The sequence below is a fragment of the Aspergillus glaucus genome (assembly GCF_001890805.1).
Source record: "Aspergillus glaucus CBS 516.65 unplaced genomic scaffold ASPGLscaffold_31, whole genome shotgun sequence".
NCBI classification, from domain to species: domain Eukaryota; kingdom Fungi; phylum Ascomycota; class Eurotiomycetes; order Eurotiales; family Aspergillaceae; genus Aspergillus; species Aspergillus glaucus.
In genome coordinates, this window is record NW_019170483.1 from 1 (window position 1) to 19,261 (window position 19,261).

General features: G+C 48.8%; 6 protein-coding genes across 6 annotated transcripts; all 6 read left to right on the forward strand.

Annotated features, from left to right (window-relative positions):
- ASPGLDRAFT_1045228 (uncharacterized protein) lies at positions 1–409 on the forward strand. Its single transcript, XM_022539470.1, has one exon. It carries the CDS (start codon positions 65–67, stop codon positions 290–292), a length of 228 nt encoding a protein of 75 aa, XP_022396063.1. The 5' UTR covers positions 1–64; the 3' UTR covers positions 293–409.
- Positions 410–491: 82 nt separating this feature from the next.
- On the forward strand, positions 492–2,252 carry ASPGLDRAFT_137039 (uncharacterized protein; the record flags this gene model as incomplete). The annotated part of the gene is made up of 1 exon (XM_022541495.1): positions 492–2,252. One exon carries the CDS (start codon positions 492–494, stop codon positions 2,250–2,252), a length of 1,761 nt encoding a protein of 586 aa, XP_022396064.1.
- Positions 2,253–3,433: 1,181 nt separating this feature from the next.
- Positions 3,434–4,888, forward strand: ASPGLDRAFT_1045259 (SUR7/PalI family protein). Its single transcript, XM_022539471.1, has 4 exons — positions 3,434–3,783; positions 3,849–4,146; positions 4,208–4,390; positions 4,451–4,888. The coding sequence occupies exons 1-4, from the start codon at positions 3,774–3,776 to the stop codon at positions 4,695–4,697; spliced, it is 738 nt and encodes a 245-aa protein (XP_022396065.1). The 5' UTR covers positions 3,434–3,773; the 3' UTR covers positions 4,698–4,888.
- Positions 4,889–5,289: 401 nt separating this feature from the next.
- ASPGLDRAFT_1045499 (uncharacterized protein) lies at positions 5,290–6,364 on the forward strand. The gene is made up of 3 exons (XM_022539472.1): positions 5,290–5,479; positions 5,566–5,724; positions 5,782–6,364. The coding sequence occupies exons 1-3, from the start codon at positions 5,461–5,463 to the stop codon at positions 5,964–5,966; spliced, it is 363 nt and encodes a 120-aa protein (XP_022396066.1). The 5' UTR covers positions 5,290–5,460; the 3' UTR covers positions 5,967–6,364.
- A 5,115-nt stretch (positions 6,365–11,479) lies between these two features.
- ASPGLDRAFT_52632 (uncharacterized protein) lies at positions 11,480–13,058 on the forward strand. The gene has a single exon (XM_022547802.1). It carries the CDS (start codon positions 11,698–11,700, stop codon positions 13,003–13,005), a length of 1,308 nt encoding a protein of 435 aa, XP_022396067.1. The 5' UTR covers positions 11,480–11,697; the 3' UTR covers positions 13,006–13,058.
- A 673-nt stretch (positions 13,059–13,731) lies between these two features.
- ASPGLDRAFT_136989 (putative UDP-glucose:glycoprotein glucosyltransferase) lies at positions 13,732–18,326 on the forward strand (the record flags this gene model as incomplete). Its single annotated transcript, XM_022541490.1, has 4 exons — positions 13,732–13,877; positions 13,929–15,111; positions 15,165–15,425; positions 15,474–18,326. 4 exons carry the CDS (start codon positions 13,732–13,734, stop codon positions 18,324–18,326), a joined length of 4,443 nt encoding a protein of 1,480 aa, XP_022396068.1.
- Between the last annotated feature and the right edge of the window lie 935 nt (positions 18,327–19,261).

Genomic DNA, 19,261 nt, shown 5'->3' on the forward strand with positions numbered 1-19,261 from the left:
CATGGGGAGACCAGCAGGTAGATGAGGTCCTGCGCTCTAAGTCAGGGACAAGAAACTTCCATGAATGGTTGCAGAGGTCTCACTTTTACCACATGATATGCCCCACGCACTAACCAACTCCACTTCAAAACTCTTCATGACTTTCCTCCTAACCCCCTCCTTTTTTTTCGCCTCCCACCTTCCTCCACAGAATGTGTGCGCCGCTGAACGCGGCCCCAATAATCATAGGCGGGCCCCTATGGGAGAGCCTTTGCCAGTATGTATGATAAAAATTAGCTTAGCTACTAGATAGGCGAGTCCGCTTCGCCCGTCGTATATTCCGCTCCGGGATCTTTGTGGGCACGTGACCAACGCACGTGCCACTTTTCCGACGTAAAATAGCAACTACTACTACTACTACTACATATCGCTTCCATACTCCGAAAGACCTGCCAGCGCTCTCTACCTCTTTTGTTTCTCTCGGCTGGTATTGCTGGAATGGTTTTATGACAATGGAAAATGACTCTGAGCATTTGAATGATCTGTTCGCCCCGTTCGGTTACACTCAGACTGCGCTAGAGACGCCGACAACGGAGCAATTCTCAATCTCCGATGAGATACCGTGGGCTGACTGGACGGCAGGTCTCGAGCCAACAGCGTCTTTGGATCACCATAATGGGCTTGACCTTCAAGTAGATTCCACGGAGGATTTTGCATTCGACTTTACTGAACTTCTAGCACACCAAGGCCCTGGTGACTTTGAACAAAGAATTGGTTACGACTTTCCCGTCGGGGAACATGAGATCGACAACAATGAAACACCAAACGATTTCACCAATGTCAGTCTCTGGTTGAACGGCGCATATCTTCCACCTGTACCCTGTAGCCATTGCAGAGCGAACCGGTTACAATGTCTCATTATCCAGACTACACAGGCGAATCCCAACCCGGTTACCTCGTGCTCTAGCTGTGTTGCATTGTTCAGAGAATGCAGCCTCGCCCGGGGAGAGAAACGCCAGCCGGCAGGGTTTGAGACTGTTACGCCGGTCCTTGGTCATCTCCACGGGGTTCCGGAGCAGACAGAGGAAGGACAGCCTAGCCAGACACAGGCACCGGGTGATCACACCCAGGATGAAGGTAGTTACCCACAAAGCAATACCGGCTTTTATAGACGGAATTTCTCGAGAAAAGGCGCGAAAGTTTTGAGGGACTGGTATTACCAGCATCAGGAATACCCATATCCCTCTAATGAGCAAAAAGTCGAACTTGCTCGTGAGACTGGCTTCACCAGGAAGCAGGTATCGGATTGGTTCACCAACGCACGGAGACGCCAGAAGCAGACGATGCAATTCTCCAGACCAGCCCAGGTCTTCCGGGCCGGCTCACCCATGCCGACTAGTGAGATCGAGTCCTTGACACCTCTGGAGAGGTGGCAGCAATCGCCACCAGAGGACGAGCCCGTGTCTGAATCGACCATTCAAAACGCAATCGCATCAAAATCCACTGATATGTCCCGGTCAAGCTGGAATACCTCGCATGCGGGAGATGATATTTTTCAAAATAGCGCAGACGATGTTACTTCCGCATCTAGTGTTGGGAGTAAAAATTCCTACGCATCCTCCGACAGTGCCGCATGGAGTTATCATTCCGGAGAAAGCATGCCTTTCCCGCTTCTTTCCAGGAGATCATCTAATAGATCTCGAAAGAAACGGACGCGGCGCCAATCATCACAAAAAGAGCGTCGATATCAGTGTACATTTTGCACTGACACATTCGTAACAAAGTACGACTGGAACAGACACGAGAAGAGCGTGCATTTATCCCTAGTGTCGTGGATCTGCGTCCCAAAACTCGCAGAGACCTGGCAGACAAACGATCGACAAGCAGAATCAACATGCAAATTCTGCGACACTCCCTCTCCACCAATGGCCCATATCGAACTGCACGAGTTCGACATCTGCGCCACAAGACCCCAATCCGAGCGCACGTTCAGCCGCAAAGACCATCTCTGGCAGCATCTGCGCAAATTCCACCACTGCACTAAACTTCCCAACGTGGATGTCTGTCGGACAGAGTCTAACAATGTGCATAGTCAGTGTGGATTCTGTGGTGTTGTTTTCCAAACCTGGTCTGCAAGGGCAGATCACCTGGCGGAACACTTCAAAAGTGGCACCCGGATGGATCAGTGGACTGGTGATTGGGGATTGGAGTCGTCCGTGCTAGCAGCGCTGAAGGATGCGATGTTGCCGGGTGACAGAACTGGACCGGAATAGCCCGATTTGTTGGGGTCTACTAGCAATAGTGACGTTGGTTGTAAACACCATCAGATCTTTTCAAAGGCCCTTTATCATGCCTACGGAGTACATGGTTAGTCCATTTATCATCGCACTGTATCAAGTGCTTTGGAGGATAATTTCTCCCTGCGACGGCCTCCGTGGAGACCCAAACGGGGCAACGGCATCAGTTGCCTGAATCGGGGATCTTCTGACCGCCATGGCCCATGCATTGTACTCTGTAATGACAGCCGGACATGGAACCGGATTCCTGAAGTCTCTTAAGCGCAAACCGAGGTGGATCACATTCTCAAATTTGAGGTGCCTTTTTTGTATATTTGTATCATATGCACTGCTGGTCAAGTCCAACGCCACTAAGTACAAGTGTCTGCATCCGCTCAGCCACTCCGGTTCTAATCCCCTTCATCCGGCCAAAGTTAACTAAGGAATTGAGTGTTACTTAACCTTATGACAGAATTGACCAATCAAACTCGACTGGTATGGTGGCGCTCTACTTTCTACACTTTTTGTCCTTACTCCGTATGCCGTATCGGTGCACCGCGCTGTGGCTTATGATAATTTCGAGGAATGCAGCGTCAAATGCAAGGCAAGTCGTCCCGGTCAATGCTCCAATCAGGAACATCCGGACACATGGCAATGGCGGTGCTCAATCATGGGTGTATCAGTCAATTGATAGATTGGTTATTCCTGACATCCATCTCTTCCTTCTCTTCTAGTTATTCGTCCTGTTTCGCTCAGGCAACAGGTTTCGCAAGGATGCCGTTGTTACAGCCCAATAAGGATTGCTCCGAGTGCAAGGGCCATCCGAGGAGATCATGAGATACTGGGGCTTTAGAGGAGTCTTTGCTTGACGATCAGTGACGATGGGTGGAAACACCCGCAGTAGTGAGCCAAGGTCATCGAGTCAGCGTTCCTGGTCAGCCCTGCACCAAGTCAGGCAGAAAAATTCTGTTGAAGTGTTAGAGTGGTGCAACGTCAGAGCCGTGGTTAAACTTTCGACGAGGAAAAAAAGACAGAGTCGCCATGACCGCAGAGCAGACGTCATGGACCGAGGCTCTCGTTGGCCCGATCGGGACTAGCATGGGTCACGTTCCGGCACTAAACCCAATGCGGCCAAATGCAATGATGACGTCAAGGAGGCATAGGACAGCCGAAGCAGCAGAAAGAAACTTCATACTTCCCCGAGAGTGAGGAACCACTCAGCACTCAGAAGGGAAACCTAACAGCGACGATGATGATGCCTCACTTACGATTATATCACTACTCCCGTGCCTCAGAAGGAGGGCCCGCGCCGGGATCTCCGGATATCCGCTTTAATACCACCATGCTGCCCTGACCTTTGCTTTTCTTTCCCCCTCGTGCTGCTCTAATAACTTTTTTTCCTTCTTTTCTCTCCTCTTCCTTTGCTCCTATTAGTTGCTACTAGTACCTGCAATTGACCATTGGTCTGCTTCCTGTCACCTTTGATAGTTATACTGAACTACTTGCTACCACCATACAATGTTGGGAAGTATGTACCACTCTTCGAACAAAGCACAAGAAACAGAAGGGATTAAAGAAGCTGACTTCTTCTAGGAGCGGCATTAGGCTTTACAGGCCTCTTCTGGATGGCCTCCGGCCTTCTGCTGATGTGGTTCACATTCCTGGGAGGCACAAGAAACAGCAACCCGCTGAACAGGATCTACTTCCTCGAAGCTGCCACTAGCAACATCCCAGGCGCTCCGGCGACATCCCGATGGACTCTCTGGAACCTTTGCCCTGTTGTTGATGGCAAGAACGACTGTGGATCGAATACACCCGACTTTCCCTTTGACCCTGCGAGCCACAGGAACTTCGGCACTGATGTCAATGTCCCGTCTCGATTTATTGATAAGTAAGCTACAATGCCCCTCAATGGCAAGTTGTTGATGGCGGGTGAATCTGACTGTTGGAAGCCACAACCACTACTTCATTACTTCTCGGTTCATCTTTCCGTTCATGCTCATCGCCTTGTTCTTTGGCGTTTTGTCCTTCTTTACGGGATTCTTCGCTATGTGCGTTCGGGTTATTGGCCATGTTTCTGGCGTGTTTGCCTACATCGCCTTGACCTTCCAGACCATAGCTACCGCTATGATGACGTGAGTGCTCAAGAGTAAACCCATGATATGATGTGATGCGGTTGCTGATACAAGAAACAGTGCTGTCTTCGTCCAAGGCCGCAACGCCTTTAGCCGTAACGGTCAAACCGCCAAGGTCGGTCCTATGGCTTTCGGTTTCATGTGGGCCTCAGTTGTTCTGCTCTTCTTTTCCGCCTTGTGTTACTTCTGGGGAGGAAGTCTCAAGCGGGATGACGGCGGCTACAGTGGCCGGGAACAAAGACGGCGAGGCTTCTTCTCTTCTCAGCGCTCGTCCAGCGTGAGAAGCAACAAGGAGACCAATGTCTAAGGAACTAGTCCGGCTACTATAGACGGGAACACCGTCTGGACCAAATGCCGATTTGGTCAGTCGTCACAAATAAAACGACACCGTTACGGATACTATTATTTCTTCGGACTACTTAATCTTACCGCGCTCGATCGCAGTAACATCGTTATATAATATCGGGGGGAATTCGGATGGCAAGGAACATGTTCAGTCTGGCAATTCATGCTTTAAGACTATGTTGACACCAACACATACCTTAAATCTCCCCACGCCTTTCTTACGCGATTAGGAATGATTCCTCGCGTGCGTTTTTTATTTTTTTATTTTTTTATTTTTTTTTATTTTTTTTATTGTGCTGGTTTTTGACGACATTTTCATGATATCTCTCAGTTGGTTTCCTACTTACCTTAATAATAAGTGTAATATAATAGTCGAATGTGCCCTTAACTTGATTTCAATAAAAGCTGGTGTATTCTTAGAATTTTCAGGTTGACAATCATTCCCGTCCTACATTCCTAGATCTGCTTAGGCATTGATTCATGGCATAAAAACTATTCATTATTGAACCAACAGCCAAAATCACCTGAGAAATTCGATATATCTTAGACATGGGCCAAGAGGTAGTATTCAGCTTCATGGTTACTTTCAAAGTATACACTTTGGTCATTGACATGTCTATCCGAACAACCACAACAACAGAAGTCCTTCTGGATTTAACCCATTCACAAATTTCTCCAGTTTCATTTGATAGGAATGTATTTTCTTCCCTTTCCGATTGATATGCATGGCTACCCACATATCGTATATTCAATATCAGTGTTCGTAGTGAATATATATCCCAGGAACAAGTTCCTAGCAAACAGAAAGGTACTTTCTCTTTTAAACTTACTACCTTCTAAATCTGTCTCTTCTGCGCTTCAGTTCTCAATGAGAAACACCTGCAAGCATCCGCCATCGCTACCCCTCATCCGTCAAGATAGAATAACCTCCCATCGACTGTCATCTTTTCACCAACTTCTCCATCTCCAGGGCGGGATACTGATGAGAAGTAAGTACTGCCAATCGCCCTGCCCAGTTTGACTTCTGCTAATAACTTCCGTTATAGACTGGCGTATAGTATATAGCTTCGTCCACGGGGACCCATGGGAAAAACGAGCGATCGTCCAGGACGACCAGCTTTTACCAGTGGTAAATAAGAAAAACACCATAGGTCCCAATGGGATCGAACTCCGGGATTTCTTCCTCCAGCGCCTCGAAGCGGTGGTGTCAGATGCTTCAAAAAGCATGTGACCTACCTTATAGAGTGCCCATACGGCCTCTAACGTATAAACTGTCGATCGCGAGTTATTCATAACAGTAACTCCCATACCATATAAACCGCAGAACGGTAGAAGAACGGGCACTCATATCCTAACCCCCGCTCCCAAATTGCGGCTCACACCGTACGAGCCCTCTTCAGGTCAAATTCGGAGAATTTGGTACAGCCTGTCGACTGTCCTTCCTCTCGATTTTGCATTGTCATCTCGCAAGAGGTGCCAGATATTTGAAATTGTCGTCGTATTCCTATGAAGAAAGCCAGCAAAGCTTTGGGCCCGGCGAGAGTGACAAGCTACTTATACGAAACGACTTTAATGGAGGCATACGGGCTTTGCAACGCAATCGATATATATCTCGATGGACCTAGCATTTTCCTTGTCATCACGGTTATCTAATGACGTGGAAATCTTCTAAATCTTGAGCACCATCGCGAAAGGACCGGCTCTCCCGTTGCATTTATATACGCGGGTCGCAGCAATATACGAAAATGTTCGAAGGCTTAGTTGGGCGCAAGATGTGATTATGCTGAACGAATTGTGCAGTGTATGATGAGAAGACTGAGATGACTTGCGATAACTGGACACGAACTGGGTCCTTGCCCTATTGATGTGGTCTTCCGACAGCCTCCATCTTGACCTTATTAACACGGTTTCATCAGTATACATCCAATGCTGAGTCTTCAGCAACTACTTTGATGATAGTCTGGATAATATAAGCGGGATATGGTAAGCATTTGTCTTGTTACTCTTAGTTGCGTTGAACATATATTCATTCTAAAGCCCGCTTCACCCTAATCCTCAAGATGGACCAAGGGCAATTTCCTATTTGCATGCAGATTGAAGCATCGTAGCATATGTCTACGAGCGACTGTACCTGTGGGAGGTATACCAGATATTCCTGCGCAAAGATTACCTGGCAAACGCAGTGGCCATTTACGCAATTTGCTGGTATTGCCACATGGAATAAAATCGGGCCCAAACAGTTCTTGTTGGTATCAGATGCTCCTGCATTTGCAAGGCGTTGTGCATATGACGGTAGCAACAGGCGAGCGATAGAGACTGTGCTCGTATACCAACAACGTTGTCTCAAGAAATGTGATGTGATCCCATTGCTGTCGTGTGGACAGGAAGTCAGCTCGTGGCTACGTCCGCAATCAAACCAAGCAAACCTCTGAGGACGCCTAGCTTTCTCAAATCGATTGAGTTTTCTCGGTTTCACTATGTTGCGAAGACACAAGATACACGAGAATGATGCCAGGTGACATAAACTGCCTGAGTATATGAAACTCATAATGCTGCTTAAATAGGTCTGAATAACAGCCCTTCTAGAGATTGCAGCATCCTGGATAGACCTGACCAGACATCTGATATCCGAGATGACATCGAACATTGGGGACGTAGGGATGTTCCAAACAAATCGACAGCGTGGGTACGACGAAATGCAATTTTGAGCTACCTTGTTTCCATTGGAGATGCAAAGAAATATGACAATCAGGCGTCATTTCCTGTCATCGTCCTTCTCATCCAAGTCAAAAGCGGCAGCAGAGCATCGACAAGCAAGTATTAGAACTTATTCATCAGTAAATACCTACATACCACATACTCAAGCCTAAAAAACCAGCTAACATTGCAATTGGAAGTATCTGAGGATGCCTAAATTAAGGGGAAGCTCTTCCATAATGTTGCGAAGCCTGGGAGATAGTCAATATACATCCAGAGTCTAAGTGACTTTCCAGTTACATGCATATCATCAACGATGGCTATACCCAGGACATTTGCGCGTGAATACTCATTCTTTTATGGTATCGTCAAGTACTTCGTTAGTTATCATTATAGCTATGGCGAGACTCACGTCGAGATCCCACTCATCAGTCCTCTACTTAGAGACTACCCTCGCCAAATGGACAGTTATTGCAAATATAAAATATACATCGGTTCCATGACTTCAAAGACTGCTACTGCGTCGTGCATTCCAAGAGAACTCCAAACTGAAGGCCGAACGCTGCTATCTAAGCCGTCTTCGAAGAAAAGAAGCAGATGCAAAGTTGTTTGATGCAAAGGATAAGACTCATAAAGCTGCAAATTTTGGCATTGACTGCTCCTGCTCAACCCCTCAAACAATGACATAAACTTCACTACAATGCTGGAGCTACGGGAGGAGGCTCATTGATGGTCTGCGCAGAGGCATCTCATGCAGGAGATCGGGGGAATCCATGCAAGAAAGGCATTCTATCCGGGAGACAATCGGGTAATTAGCCTGCTATATGTCTTTCTGAAGGGCGGTGACGCGACCCCCATGTCGGGCCCAGTCAAGGATGCCCTTTCAGACTTGCTCACCGACTCTGTGATGCTTCCTTTCAGGCGCAATTCCCCTTGAATGTCGCTGTCCGGAAATTTTAATGGTAATATTGAGATCCTTACCAGAAGCAAGAACAGGGTATTAGCTAGCAAGAACCTTGCTTCTAAAAGTCAAGTTCTTGCTCTACTTTATTAATGCGCCGTGTTTAAGCATCGAGCCAACCTGGTTCTCACCTTTGGTATTAGAGATATATACACAGTCCATTGAACCTTCCAATTATACAGAGATCCTATGACCATGCGAATCTTCACCCTCATGCAACTTTAACCTTCCCATATAATCTACCGGATAATCAACATCTGGTCTGATTTTCAAGCCTACTCTATACTTCGTACTTTCGTACATGAGGATCTTGGGGTCTTGCTCCTTTTGAGGAGTACCTATCTGCATCTGCATCCACCTCTCGTAATTCCTCGACTCGAGCACTTGCATACTACACACTAAAGATTATCGCTCTACACTAATACACCTACAAGAACCGGGTCATATTCTCTCCATCCCCTATTCGTATTCCTACTCGGTAGTAACCGATTGATAAGGCCAATCGAACAAAAGGGGTCTAGAGCCTCATGCACAAAAGCAATCAACAATGGTCGCTTTACGATGAGACCTCCCCCTTTAAAATTAGGTTATACTCCGTAGTTAGTCCGTCGATGAGGAATAAGGATAAGGATCTCCCTGATCTCCCTGTCTGCATACTAGGGTGATTTTGAGTTCATAAGGACAAGGAGATTAAGCGTATCTCGTAGCGCATCAAAGTGTAATGTGTGTTTCAGAAATTTGGCCTTTTGATAGTGAAAAGTGTTTGTTGTGGTTGCTTGAAAAGGGGGATTTACTTCGTACTCCGTATGTAGTTAACTAGGGGATGTGGCCTTACCAGAAACTGACTGCCTGAGGTATCGATCAGATGGCAAATCCAAGCACCGAACCGAAGCACCGGAGTACTCCGTACCAATAGGAAAACATCCATTGGCAGCGACAATGTCATTACGCAGACTCCATACTTGTACACTCAGCAGCGCCATCTAGTTTCATCTGTCAAGTGCTGATAGGCCGAACAGGTGATCTTGACATCGACACTGAGTCATGTGACCGAAGTCCATATTCGGGGTGCATAATGAGCAGAGTATAATTATTAAAATTGGCACTAAGAGAGTAAGCAATAATTTGGATGAGCTTGTCAATTGTCATCATACATAATATCTAGGAGCATATTAACTATTAGTTGCACTCCGTACGAAGAACGGAGAACAGAACACATTTAGTCAAGCACGTCCGAAGGCAGAACTCCGAACCGAGCTATTATAGTAGAACCCCTGGGGTAATAACATAAGAATAGTACTCGGTAGTACTCCATACATAGCGATACCATTTAGAATACCGCAGACTAACCAAAACAGAGAAACAGACGAAAACAACCTCGACGCCGTCGCAGACCAGCTACCGTTGAACCTTATGTGTAGAGTGTTTATTTACCAGATGCGGTAACATCTGCGACTAGGTGGGCGATCATTCGGTAGGATTCTGTGAGTGTCTACTCCGTACTGCGGACATTAGACCACTTACAAATTTAAAGACACATGTCTACAAGTATAAAAATGTTCTGTATGTCTTATGTCTCAATCTATTAATTCCAATTATTGTGTATCCGCAGTTGATACGAGTACGACACATCAATTACCACGAGGCCGGCTGAACCGGTGGTCAATGAGTAATCCACAAACCAGGAGGACCTGTAGACGAGATCGTCGTTGGCCATTGCGGTGGTTAATATTCGGCAGAGAGTGTCTCTGACCAGACGAAGCTGAGTCTAGCCGTGAGGTTGTCTAGATTGAGTATGGCGGATGTTCATCTTCGGATATGGACACATAGCAAAGATCGGGTTCAACGGGCGTCACCCAAACATTGCGCGTTCCCACTGCCCCACTGCATCCAGGACTTGTATTCTGTTTAAAAAAAAAAAAAAAAAAAAAAAAAAAAAAAAATTTTGACGGTCTTTGTGATCAAAGTACAGCAGATACAGGTACAGGGCAAAAGTACGTGATAGACACAAGGATGGCTGCAGTGTATCTGTAGTTTGACAGGATCTGTAGCATAATCGCATGTACGTAGTATGCACAGGGAGAAGTTCCTTGTGCAGGGTGTCGGCACGAAAATCCCCAACCAATCAGCAGGTCATGTGCGATTAACTTTACAGCCGGAAGAGTTACGCGGAGGGACAAAAGACCCGACACCCCTCACTGCGTCACCACACACACACATATGTGTACACACATCGAACCGTACTTGTGTCTCAATATACTATTGCACCGATTATAGATATAATCTACGATTCTACCAGTACACTGGAGCGTAGATGTGATAGATCATCTGTCTGGATACGCTGAGGAAAATACGGGATGGGAACCCCGACCGGGAAACGAATCAAGACACCCAAATTATTTTATTGGCCACCAGGAAACTGGAACGCCCCACAAGACACCCGAAGGCGAGGGAAATAAGTGGAGAATACTATGGACCTGGGACGGTCCAGCCCCGGCCGAGTAATATTACGGTACGCCGCATTACGGGCCGCCGCTCTGAGAGAAATAAAAATTTATATCATCCCAGCATCCCAGCATTGTTTGTGTCTTCAGAAGAAAATACTTGGTACAGATTTCACTCGTTTTGATAGCAGTGGTCATTCGTTATTTATTATATCATTGTTCATTTTAGTTGTACGACTCGGTGCAACTACGCAACTACTACTCAAATTGACTTGACACCCAGGTCGGTGATCTATCATCTCTCGTTGTTTTTCTTTTTCTTTGATATTATTTCGTGGCTTCGACTCGATCTCCCCCCCCCCCATAAGAGTTACTATTACTTTTTTTTTTCTTCTTTCATTTGAAAATTCCAACTATCGATTCTTTTCCCGCTCTTGTGGATATAGAGCAAATCATCCGCTGGCATCCCAGAGTCCCGGTCCCCAGTCTTACGCCGGAATCTCTTCCTGACCATCCATTCCACATCCTCGTGTCGGATGGAGACTCCTCACGTTCCACGCGACTCATCGATCTATTGAATTTGGAAAAAGGCCAGCCTGTGACTTTTTCGTACTTAAATTTCCCGGATTGCAGCCTTCTCTATTTTCTTTTTTTTTTTTTTTTGGTTGTTTTTGGTCGGGCTGCATTGCCATCACAGTCGTACATCCTCCCTCTTGTGTGGCGGATTTGGAATCCTTTTTTCTTCATATAAACACCCCTCGCCTGCTTTTCTTTTCACATTTTGTGAACCATAGAGCTGTGATTACTTTCCTGTCTTTACTCTTTCTGCTGTCTCATATACCCACACCACACTACACACAATGGCGCACGCGGAAGAAATCCTCGGTGCCCCCGATGGCTCGGCCTTGACTTGGATCTTGGATCACTGTCTTCGCTACCCCGGCACCTACGAGATTCCTCTGCGAACTATGTACGCTTTGAACTCCAACCCGACTCGTTACGCCAACGAAACCTCCCGCTCCAACCGTTCCTCCGGTTCCTCCAACCTTTCTATCTCCTCCGCCCAAAACCAAAACCCGTCGTCATGGGACGCGGCCGCCGAACTCCGCGCTCAACTGTCCCACCAGATCTCGCGTCTCCCCACCCAGCCTTGCTCGCTTCCTCCTAGCTTCATCACAAGCTTCCTGCGTCGCTGCTTCGCTCCCGTTTTGGACGAGGTGGACTTCCCTCAGGCCTTGACTGCGCTGGACTACCTCAAGGACCTCGACAGCCGCCGGAGAAAGGAAGTTGCTGCGACCCTGCGTCGTCTGGGTGTCGAGACCGATACTCCCAACAGTCAGGCGGAGTTGAAGGAGACCAGGCCCGCGACTCTGTCGTGGATCGAGTCAATGAATGTCAAGATCCGCAGGGCGGAGTCGCTTTACAGTCAGGTCTACATTGGCTTGCGTCGTTGGACCTTGCTTAACGAAATGCTCCTGAGCGAGCCCTACAACAAGGCCAACTGCATTGCCTTGCTCAACACTCTCTTCCCTCCCGTCACTGAGTTCACCGTCACCCCTACCCCTCAGCTTTCTACCAAGACCCTCAAGGCGCAACGGGATGGTTTCTTCCGCTACATCACTGCCGTCGACACCAACGGCAAGCAAATCCTGGAGAAACTGATGATGCAAGGCGCGCGCGAAGGCGAAACCAACAACTGGACCGTCATCCGCGAAGCACTTGACAAGTACCTGCGCCTCGCCAACGAAATCATCGATGAGTGCACCGCAGTCACCGGCCCAGCAAGCCTGGGTGAAGATGAATTCCGCAGGGGTCGCAAGGTGGACTCTGGCATCAGCTTTGTCTCGGCGCACAAGCCCATGTCCTCTGTCAGCAGTGGTCCCACTGCGGAAGATCTGGACAAGCCGCTGCCTCCGTCGCCCAACTCTAAGAGGGGTGGCTCTACTTTGGAACGTCTGACTCGTGAGCTTCGCAAGCTGGGCGATTCCGGAATGTCCAAGAACTTGAGGAAGATGAAGTCCAGTGCTGCCCTCTCCTCCCGGCCAGGGACCCCCAGCCCCAGTGAGCAATCGTCTTTTGACATGGACGACCAAAAGCGTCGGCGATTCCTCTGGGAAGTTTCGAACCGCAGGACGCATTCCAAGCAACCCAGCTCGGATTCTCAATAATGCGTCTATCTCTATCCTTTTCTGTCTGTTTTTTTTTTTTTTTTTTTTTTTTTCATTTACTTTTACATCTTGTTCGGAGTTGGTGATATTCTTCCGGTTGGATGAGCGTTCATTATTCCCATTTTCTTTGTTATTTCTACTGCATTGGTCGGACTGGCATATTCCCATTTGTTTGAGTTGGTGTTGGATTGGCGTCTGGAGAAGCATTCAAAAGCGGACAAATCTGGTGCATGATTCTTTACTTCATTATGAGTCCCATGTTTGACGAATACTTGGTTTTAGTACAGGAATTGAGTTATTACTCTTCAATTATGATTTTCTCGTAAATACGTATGCTTAGCATGGTGTAGGTAATCTATCTGACTTGTTGACTCTCGGAAGTGCTGCGCAAGTGGCCGCTGCGCCCGCCGGAGCGCTATCTACCGTAGCCTCATAGGTGTCCAAATGAGGCATCATTTATCTCAATCCAGACATCACCTTCGATATTACTCTGATATTAACCTCAATTTTCGGGAAATTCCTCTACCTGCCTGTCCGCATTCTACATCGATTGTGTCGTTATCCGGTCGTTCCTCACGATCCATACCAAGTTCGGCCCACTCGCCGTCAACCACGGAGTATGCTAGCTACCCTCTATCAAAGCGTAGCTAGCAGATAAGATCGTCCGTCCTTTGTGTGGGACAATTTACTCGTTGATTCATACAAGACACATTCTCTGCATGGGAAATGGTGTCGACTAAATCGCTGGTCGCCTCATGGCGACTGTATGCTATTGTCGCGACTGGGCTGACGGGCCTGGTACGCGCAAGTCCCTCGGTCAATGTCGCTTTGCAGGCGTCGTTTGATTCGGCGCCGTATCTTCTGGAGCTTTTGTAAGCTATCTGCTTTCTCATGTGTATGATCGAAGGCTAATTGTTGCTCAGAGAAACAGCCGCAGAAGAAAACACAACCGCTTACTTCCCCCTCCTCGACCGCATCGCCGACGGTACCTTCGACGACCTATCAACAGACCAAGACCTCTACGAGCGATTCTTGAAAATCGTCCACGATGACGGACACCTCCGAACCCCCGAAAGCCTCTCCTCATTCAAATTGTCGCTGGCAGTTCGGTCGGCGGCTCCACGGATCTCGGCCCATTATCAATTCTACAATACGTCCGTCCAGCATTCGTTGATGGCGGCGCAGGATGCGGCGTGTCCGATGTGGGTGCATTATGATGGGAACCAGTATTGCTCGTCTGCTATGGAGAGGGCGCAGCAGGATGTTGAGGGGGAGTCGAACCTGCGAGTGCTTCCGTTTGATCGCATCTTTGGTGATGAGTCGTTGCCGCCTGCTGTATTGTATGCGGATATTGCTTCGCCTATGTTTAAGGAGTTCCATCAGTCGATGACTGCTCTTGCGAAGGAGGGGCAGTTGTCGTATCGTGTGCGCTATCGGCCTCCGCAGTATTGGGCTTCGCGTCCTCTGTATGTGTCTGGATACGGAATGGAGCTTGCGTTGAAACGGACGGACTATATCGTTGTCGACGATCGTGATGCTGAGCAGAGAGGTAAACAGGATGCCACCTCTCCAGGCACAGAGGGCAAGGAGGACTCTCCAGATGACCTCAAGCCGTTGTCCTCTTCCGAAGTGGACCGTCTGGGTAAGAACACTGTCAGTTACGTGATGGACAGTGATGCTCCCCTGGACACCCTGGTGAAGCTCTCCCAGGACTTCCCCAAGTACTCCGCCCATGTGGCATCTCACAATGCGACCGGCGAGCTTTTGGAAGACATCCGCGAGAAGCGTGGTCGCATGCTTCCGCCGGGAGCCAACCTTATGTGGATCAACGGCGTCCAGATGCACCCGAGCAAGATTGATGCATTCACCCTCTTGGACCACCTGCGTCGGGAGAGAAGACTGATTGACAAGTTCCGGGACCTTGGAATACCCGCTCAGGAAGCCGTGGACCTGCTCTCTCATCCATTGCTGGGTGAGGCGCTGGTTCAGGATACAGCGCAGCGTTTCAATTACAAGGATGAGATTGAAGACGGCAACGTTATTATCTGGATGAATGACATTGAGAAAGACGCCAGATACGAGCAGTGGCCGGATGAGATCCACGCGGTAGGTGCTCTGCCGTCGATATCATATGGTTAATGCTAACAGGTTGTTTATAGTACCTACAACGCTCGTACCCTGGTCAATTGCCAGCCGTGCGCCGCAACCTGCACCACGCCGTCTTTTCGGTTGACCTGACTGATGCGCAAGACATCCAGCTAGTCATTGAACCCATGCAGATGTTTGTGAAGCGGAAGATCCCTGTGAGATTTGGCTTGGTTCCTACTGCTTTCTCGCCGGGTGCTATTGCGCAGGCCAAGGTTGCTCATTATCTTCAAGACAAATTTGGCCTATCGAGCTTGCTACAGTATTTGGAAGAGGTATGTTCTGATAATAGTAAGGATTTGGTCAGTTACTGAGTCGACTAGTCTCTCAAAAAGAAAAAGACAGCGTCTCCCGATGCTTCCTGCTTTGAGTCTGCAACGAAGGGCCGGAACATTCGTCCGGGAAGACAACCTCTCTCATTGGAAGAGATCCTCGCAAGCGAAGAGTATGAGGCCATCGTTTCCCAAACAACCAACTACCAATCTCGACTTGGAATCAACCCCGGGAAACGCGACTTCTTCGTTAATGGTATTCCGTTAACCCGCGAAGAATCGTGGACACAAGAGTTGAGCATGCAGGTCAACCGGGATTTGCAGATGGTTCAGCAGAACATTTTTGAGGGCACCATTGACGATGATGCATCGTTTGCAAAGTTCTTGCTGTCTGACGCCGTGGACCGACGTAACCCGTTGATTATCCCCCAGGATCCCAAAGACGTCCGTATTCTGGACGTTAGGAAAATTGCGGATTCGCATAAAGATGCTTTGAACGAACTTCCCCGTCTAGCGTCGGACGCAGAGCATGTGCTGGATAGTGCTCATGTTATTGTTGTCGGCGACTTTGACTCTGATCGCGGTGCTCAGTTGCTTGTTGCGGCTTTGAACTCCCGAAAAGACCATGGTCAAGAAGAGGTTCTTTTCTTGCACAACCCTGATGACCAGAAGGCCGTAAAGGCATCTGCAAGGCTCTACAAGTCGCTCAAAGAAGGCAAGAAAACCGATGCCTTGCAGGTTCTTGTTGATGTACAGGGATCAACGGTATCAGATGCGGAGGCTGAAAAGATATCTCAGACCTGGGCAGCGTTGCAGCCTCTTGCTGGCGAGCTTGGGTTCGCTCCTGGGACAACTGGCGTTGTTGTTAATGGACGTGTAGTTGATATTCCAGCCGGCTCTGCCCTGGATTCAGGGGACTTTGGTCTACTTTTGGCCTACGAGCGGACGAGACGAATCACGCCAGTTGCCAAGGCTGTTGACGACCTTGGATTCGGCACAAAATTTACTGATCCTTTGGAATTCGCGAAGCTCACCTCTCTAGCCGCTTTGTCGACTATATCGGATGTGCCTGAGGGCATGTTCGAATCTTCTTCTGATATTCGGTTGAATCTATTTGGCGAGTGGACCGCGTCATCTTCGGTACTTACAGTATCCAACTCGGAGGACCCCACAATCAACATTGTCGTGTCCATTGACCCAACATCGGAGTTGGCCCAGAAATGGCTCCCTATCCTGCAGGTTGTTTCCGAACTGGCTGGAGTACAGCTCAAGATCTTCCTGAATCCCCAGGACAAGATCAACGAACTTCCTATCAAGCGTTTTTACCGCTACGTGCTGGACTCGAAGCCTTCGTTTGCTGCTGATGGATCTTTGGCAAGACCGACGGCGTCATTCTCTGGTGTTCCTTTGGAGGCGCTGCTCACACTGGGTATGGATGTCCCGTCATCATGGCTTGTGGCTCCTAAGGACTCCGTCTACGATCTGGACAACATCAAGTTGAGCGCAGTCAAGAGCGGTAACGTCGATGCTATATATGCACTGGAACACATCCTGATCGAGGGACATTCGCGAGACCTTACAGACCGCTCTCCCCCAAGAGGTGTCCAGCTGAACCTTGGCACAGAGGAGAACCTGGAGTATGCGGACACCGTTATCATGGCTAACCTGGGCTACTTCCAGTTCAAGACGCAGCCAGGATTGTGGAAGATCAGCTTGAAGCATGGACGCAGTCAGCAAATCTTCAACCTCGACAGCGTTGGGAGTCTTGGTTATAGCCCTCAGCCTGGCGATGATAATACCGAGGTGGCACTGCTTTCTTTCCAGGGCAAGACGCTCTTCCCGCGTCTCTCGCGCAAGAAGGGCCAGGAGATGGAGGATGTCCTGGAGACGGGCCCTAAGCCCGGCTCTGCGATGGACTACGTATCCAAGGGACTGAACTTCGCCTCTGGTTTCCTGTCAAACGTTGGTGTTAGCACCGGAGCCCGTGCCAACGAGCACGCCGACATCAACATCTTCTCCGTCGCCAGCGGCCACCTCTACGAACGAATGCTAAACATAATGATGGTCTCCGTGATGAGGAACACCAACCACAGCGTCAAATTCTGGTTCATCGAACAGTTCCTCTCTCCCTCCTTCAAATCCTTCCTCCCGCACCTCGCTGCCGAATACAACTTTACCTACGAAATGGTAACCTTCAAATGGCCGCACTGGCTGCGCGCCCAGCGCGAAAAACAGCGCGAAATCTGGGGCTACAAAATCCTCTTCCTGGACGTCCTCTTCCCCCTCTCCCTTGACAAAGTCATCTTCGTCGACGCAGACCAGATCGTCCGCACAGACATGCACGATCTCGTCGCCCTGGACCTCGACAACGCACCTTACGCTTTTACCCCGATGTGCGATTCACGCACGGAAATGGAAGGCTTCCGCTTCTGGAACCAGGGCTACTGGAAGACTTTCCTTCGCGGAAAACCATACCACATCTCGGCTCTCTACGTCGTCGACCTAAACCGTTTCCGGGCCCTCGCTGCAGGAGACCGTCTGCGGGGCCAGTACCAGATGCTCTCTGCGGACCCGAACAGTCTGAGTAACCTGGACCAGGATCTGCCGAATCATATGCAGCATAATCTGCCGATTAAGAGTCTGCCGCAGGAGTGGTTGTGGTGTGAGACGTGGTGCTCGGATGAGGCGTTGGGGTTGGCGAGGACGATTGATTTGTGTAATAATCCGCAGACCAAGGAGCCGAAGTTGGAGAGGGCGAGGAGGCAGGTTCCTGAGTGGGGGGTTTATGATGGGGAGATTGCGGCTTTGGGGGAGAGGGTCAAGCAGCAGCAAGTGGAAGAGCAGGTAGAGCAGGTGGATGCAGAGGGCAGAGAAGGGGCCGAGTGGGATAAGGATGAGTTGTAAGCTACGGCTATGGTTATGATCACGCAGTCCTTTGTTTCATAAAGCATGAGACTCATTATTTACTCTAGATTATGTACATGCATTTTCACCCTTCCTTCCAAAACAGCTCTATATCAGTCCTAGATAGTAGAGGCATCGATCGAATAAAATAGATAACAACACAAAAAAAGAAGAAAACAGAGCGGGGAGAAATGTCAAAAGATGTCAACATATCAACGGACAGTCATGGTTACTTGCCATCCTCGTTCTCACTAGAGTCATCTGAACCAGAGTCAGTTTCATCGGAGTTACTACCCTGGTCTTGGTTCTTCTTCACTTCAGTTGTGTCCTTTTTGCCGCTTGGTTGACTCGTGTTCGCCTTGGTGTTGGGATTGGCACGCGGTTTCTGATGCGGCTCTTCCTCTGACTCTGACTCTTCCGAGCCAGAGTCAGTCTCAGATCTTGATTCAGACTCGGACCCGGACTCAGACCTGGACTCCGGCTTTGACTCTTGCTTATTTTTGACGGGTACCGTTTTCTCGGGGTTGGAGTTGAGCATGGGTTTGGATGATGACGGTGATGTCCGCGGTTTCGGTTGCGGTTGAGTTTGAGGTTTGGTGGAGTTGGCCTTGGCGTTAACCCCGGAACTCGGTTTGGAGTTGGTCTTGTTATCCTTCTTCTTGGTATCCGAGTCGGATTCAGATTCAGACTCGGAGCCCGACTCTGAACCTGATCCTGACCCCGACCCTGACTCCGGTCCCGACTCGGATTCAGATTTAGAGTTCGAGTCCTCAGAGGTCGAAGCGCTGGTATTATCACCAGTGGGAGTATTCTTCTGCTGTCGTCGTCTCTGTAGATCCTTTTCCGTAGAGTCTGTCGCGGATTCAGAACCCGATTCAGACTCTGCATCTGAAGAACCGGAGCCCGAGTCAGATTCAGAGTCGGATGAAAATTCT

Coding starts and splice junctions, on each gene's coding strand:
- ASPGLDRAFT_52632 (XM_022547802.1), top strand. CDS start 11,698: ATGGCGCACGCGGAAGAAATCCTCGGTGCCCCCGATGGCTCGGCCTTG.
- ASPGLDRAFT_1045499 (XM_022539472.1), top strand. Junction 5,725..5,781: donor GGGCGGGATACTGATGAGAA/GTAAGTACTGCC, acceptor CTTCCGTTATAG/ACTGGCGTATAGTATATAGC.
- ASPGLDRAFT_1045228 (XM_022539470.1), top strand. CDS start 65: ATGGTTGCAGAGGTCTCACTTTTACCACATGATATGCCCCACGCACTA.
- ASPGLDRAFT_1045259 (XM_022539471.1), top strand. Junction 4,147..4,207: donor CCGTCTCGATTTATTGATAA/GTAAGCTACAAT, acceptor GACTGTTGGAAG/CCACAACCACTACTTCATTA. Junction 4,391..4,450: donor ATAGCTACCGCTATGATGAC/GTGAGTGCTCAA, acceptor TACAAGAAACAG/TGCTGTCTTCGTCCAAGGCC.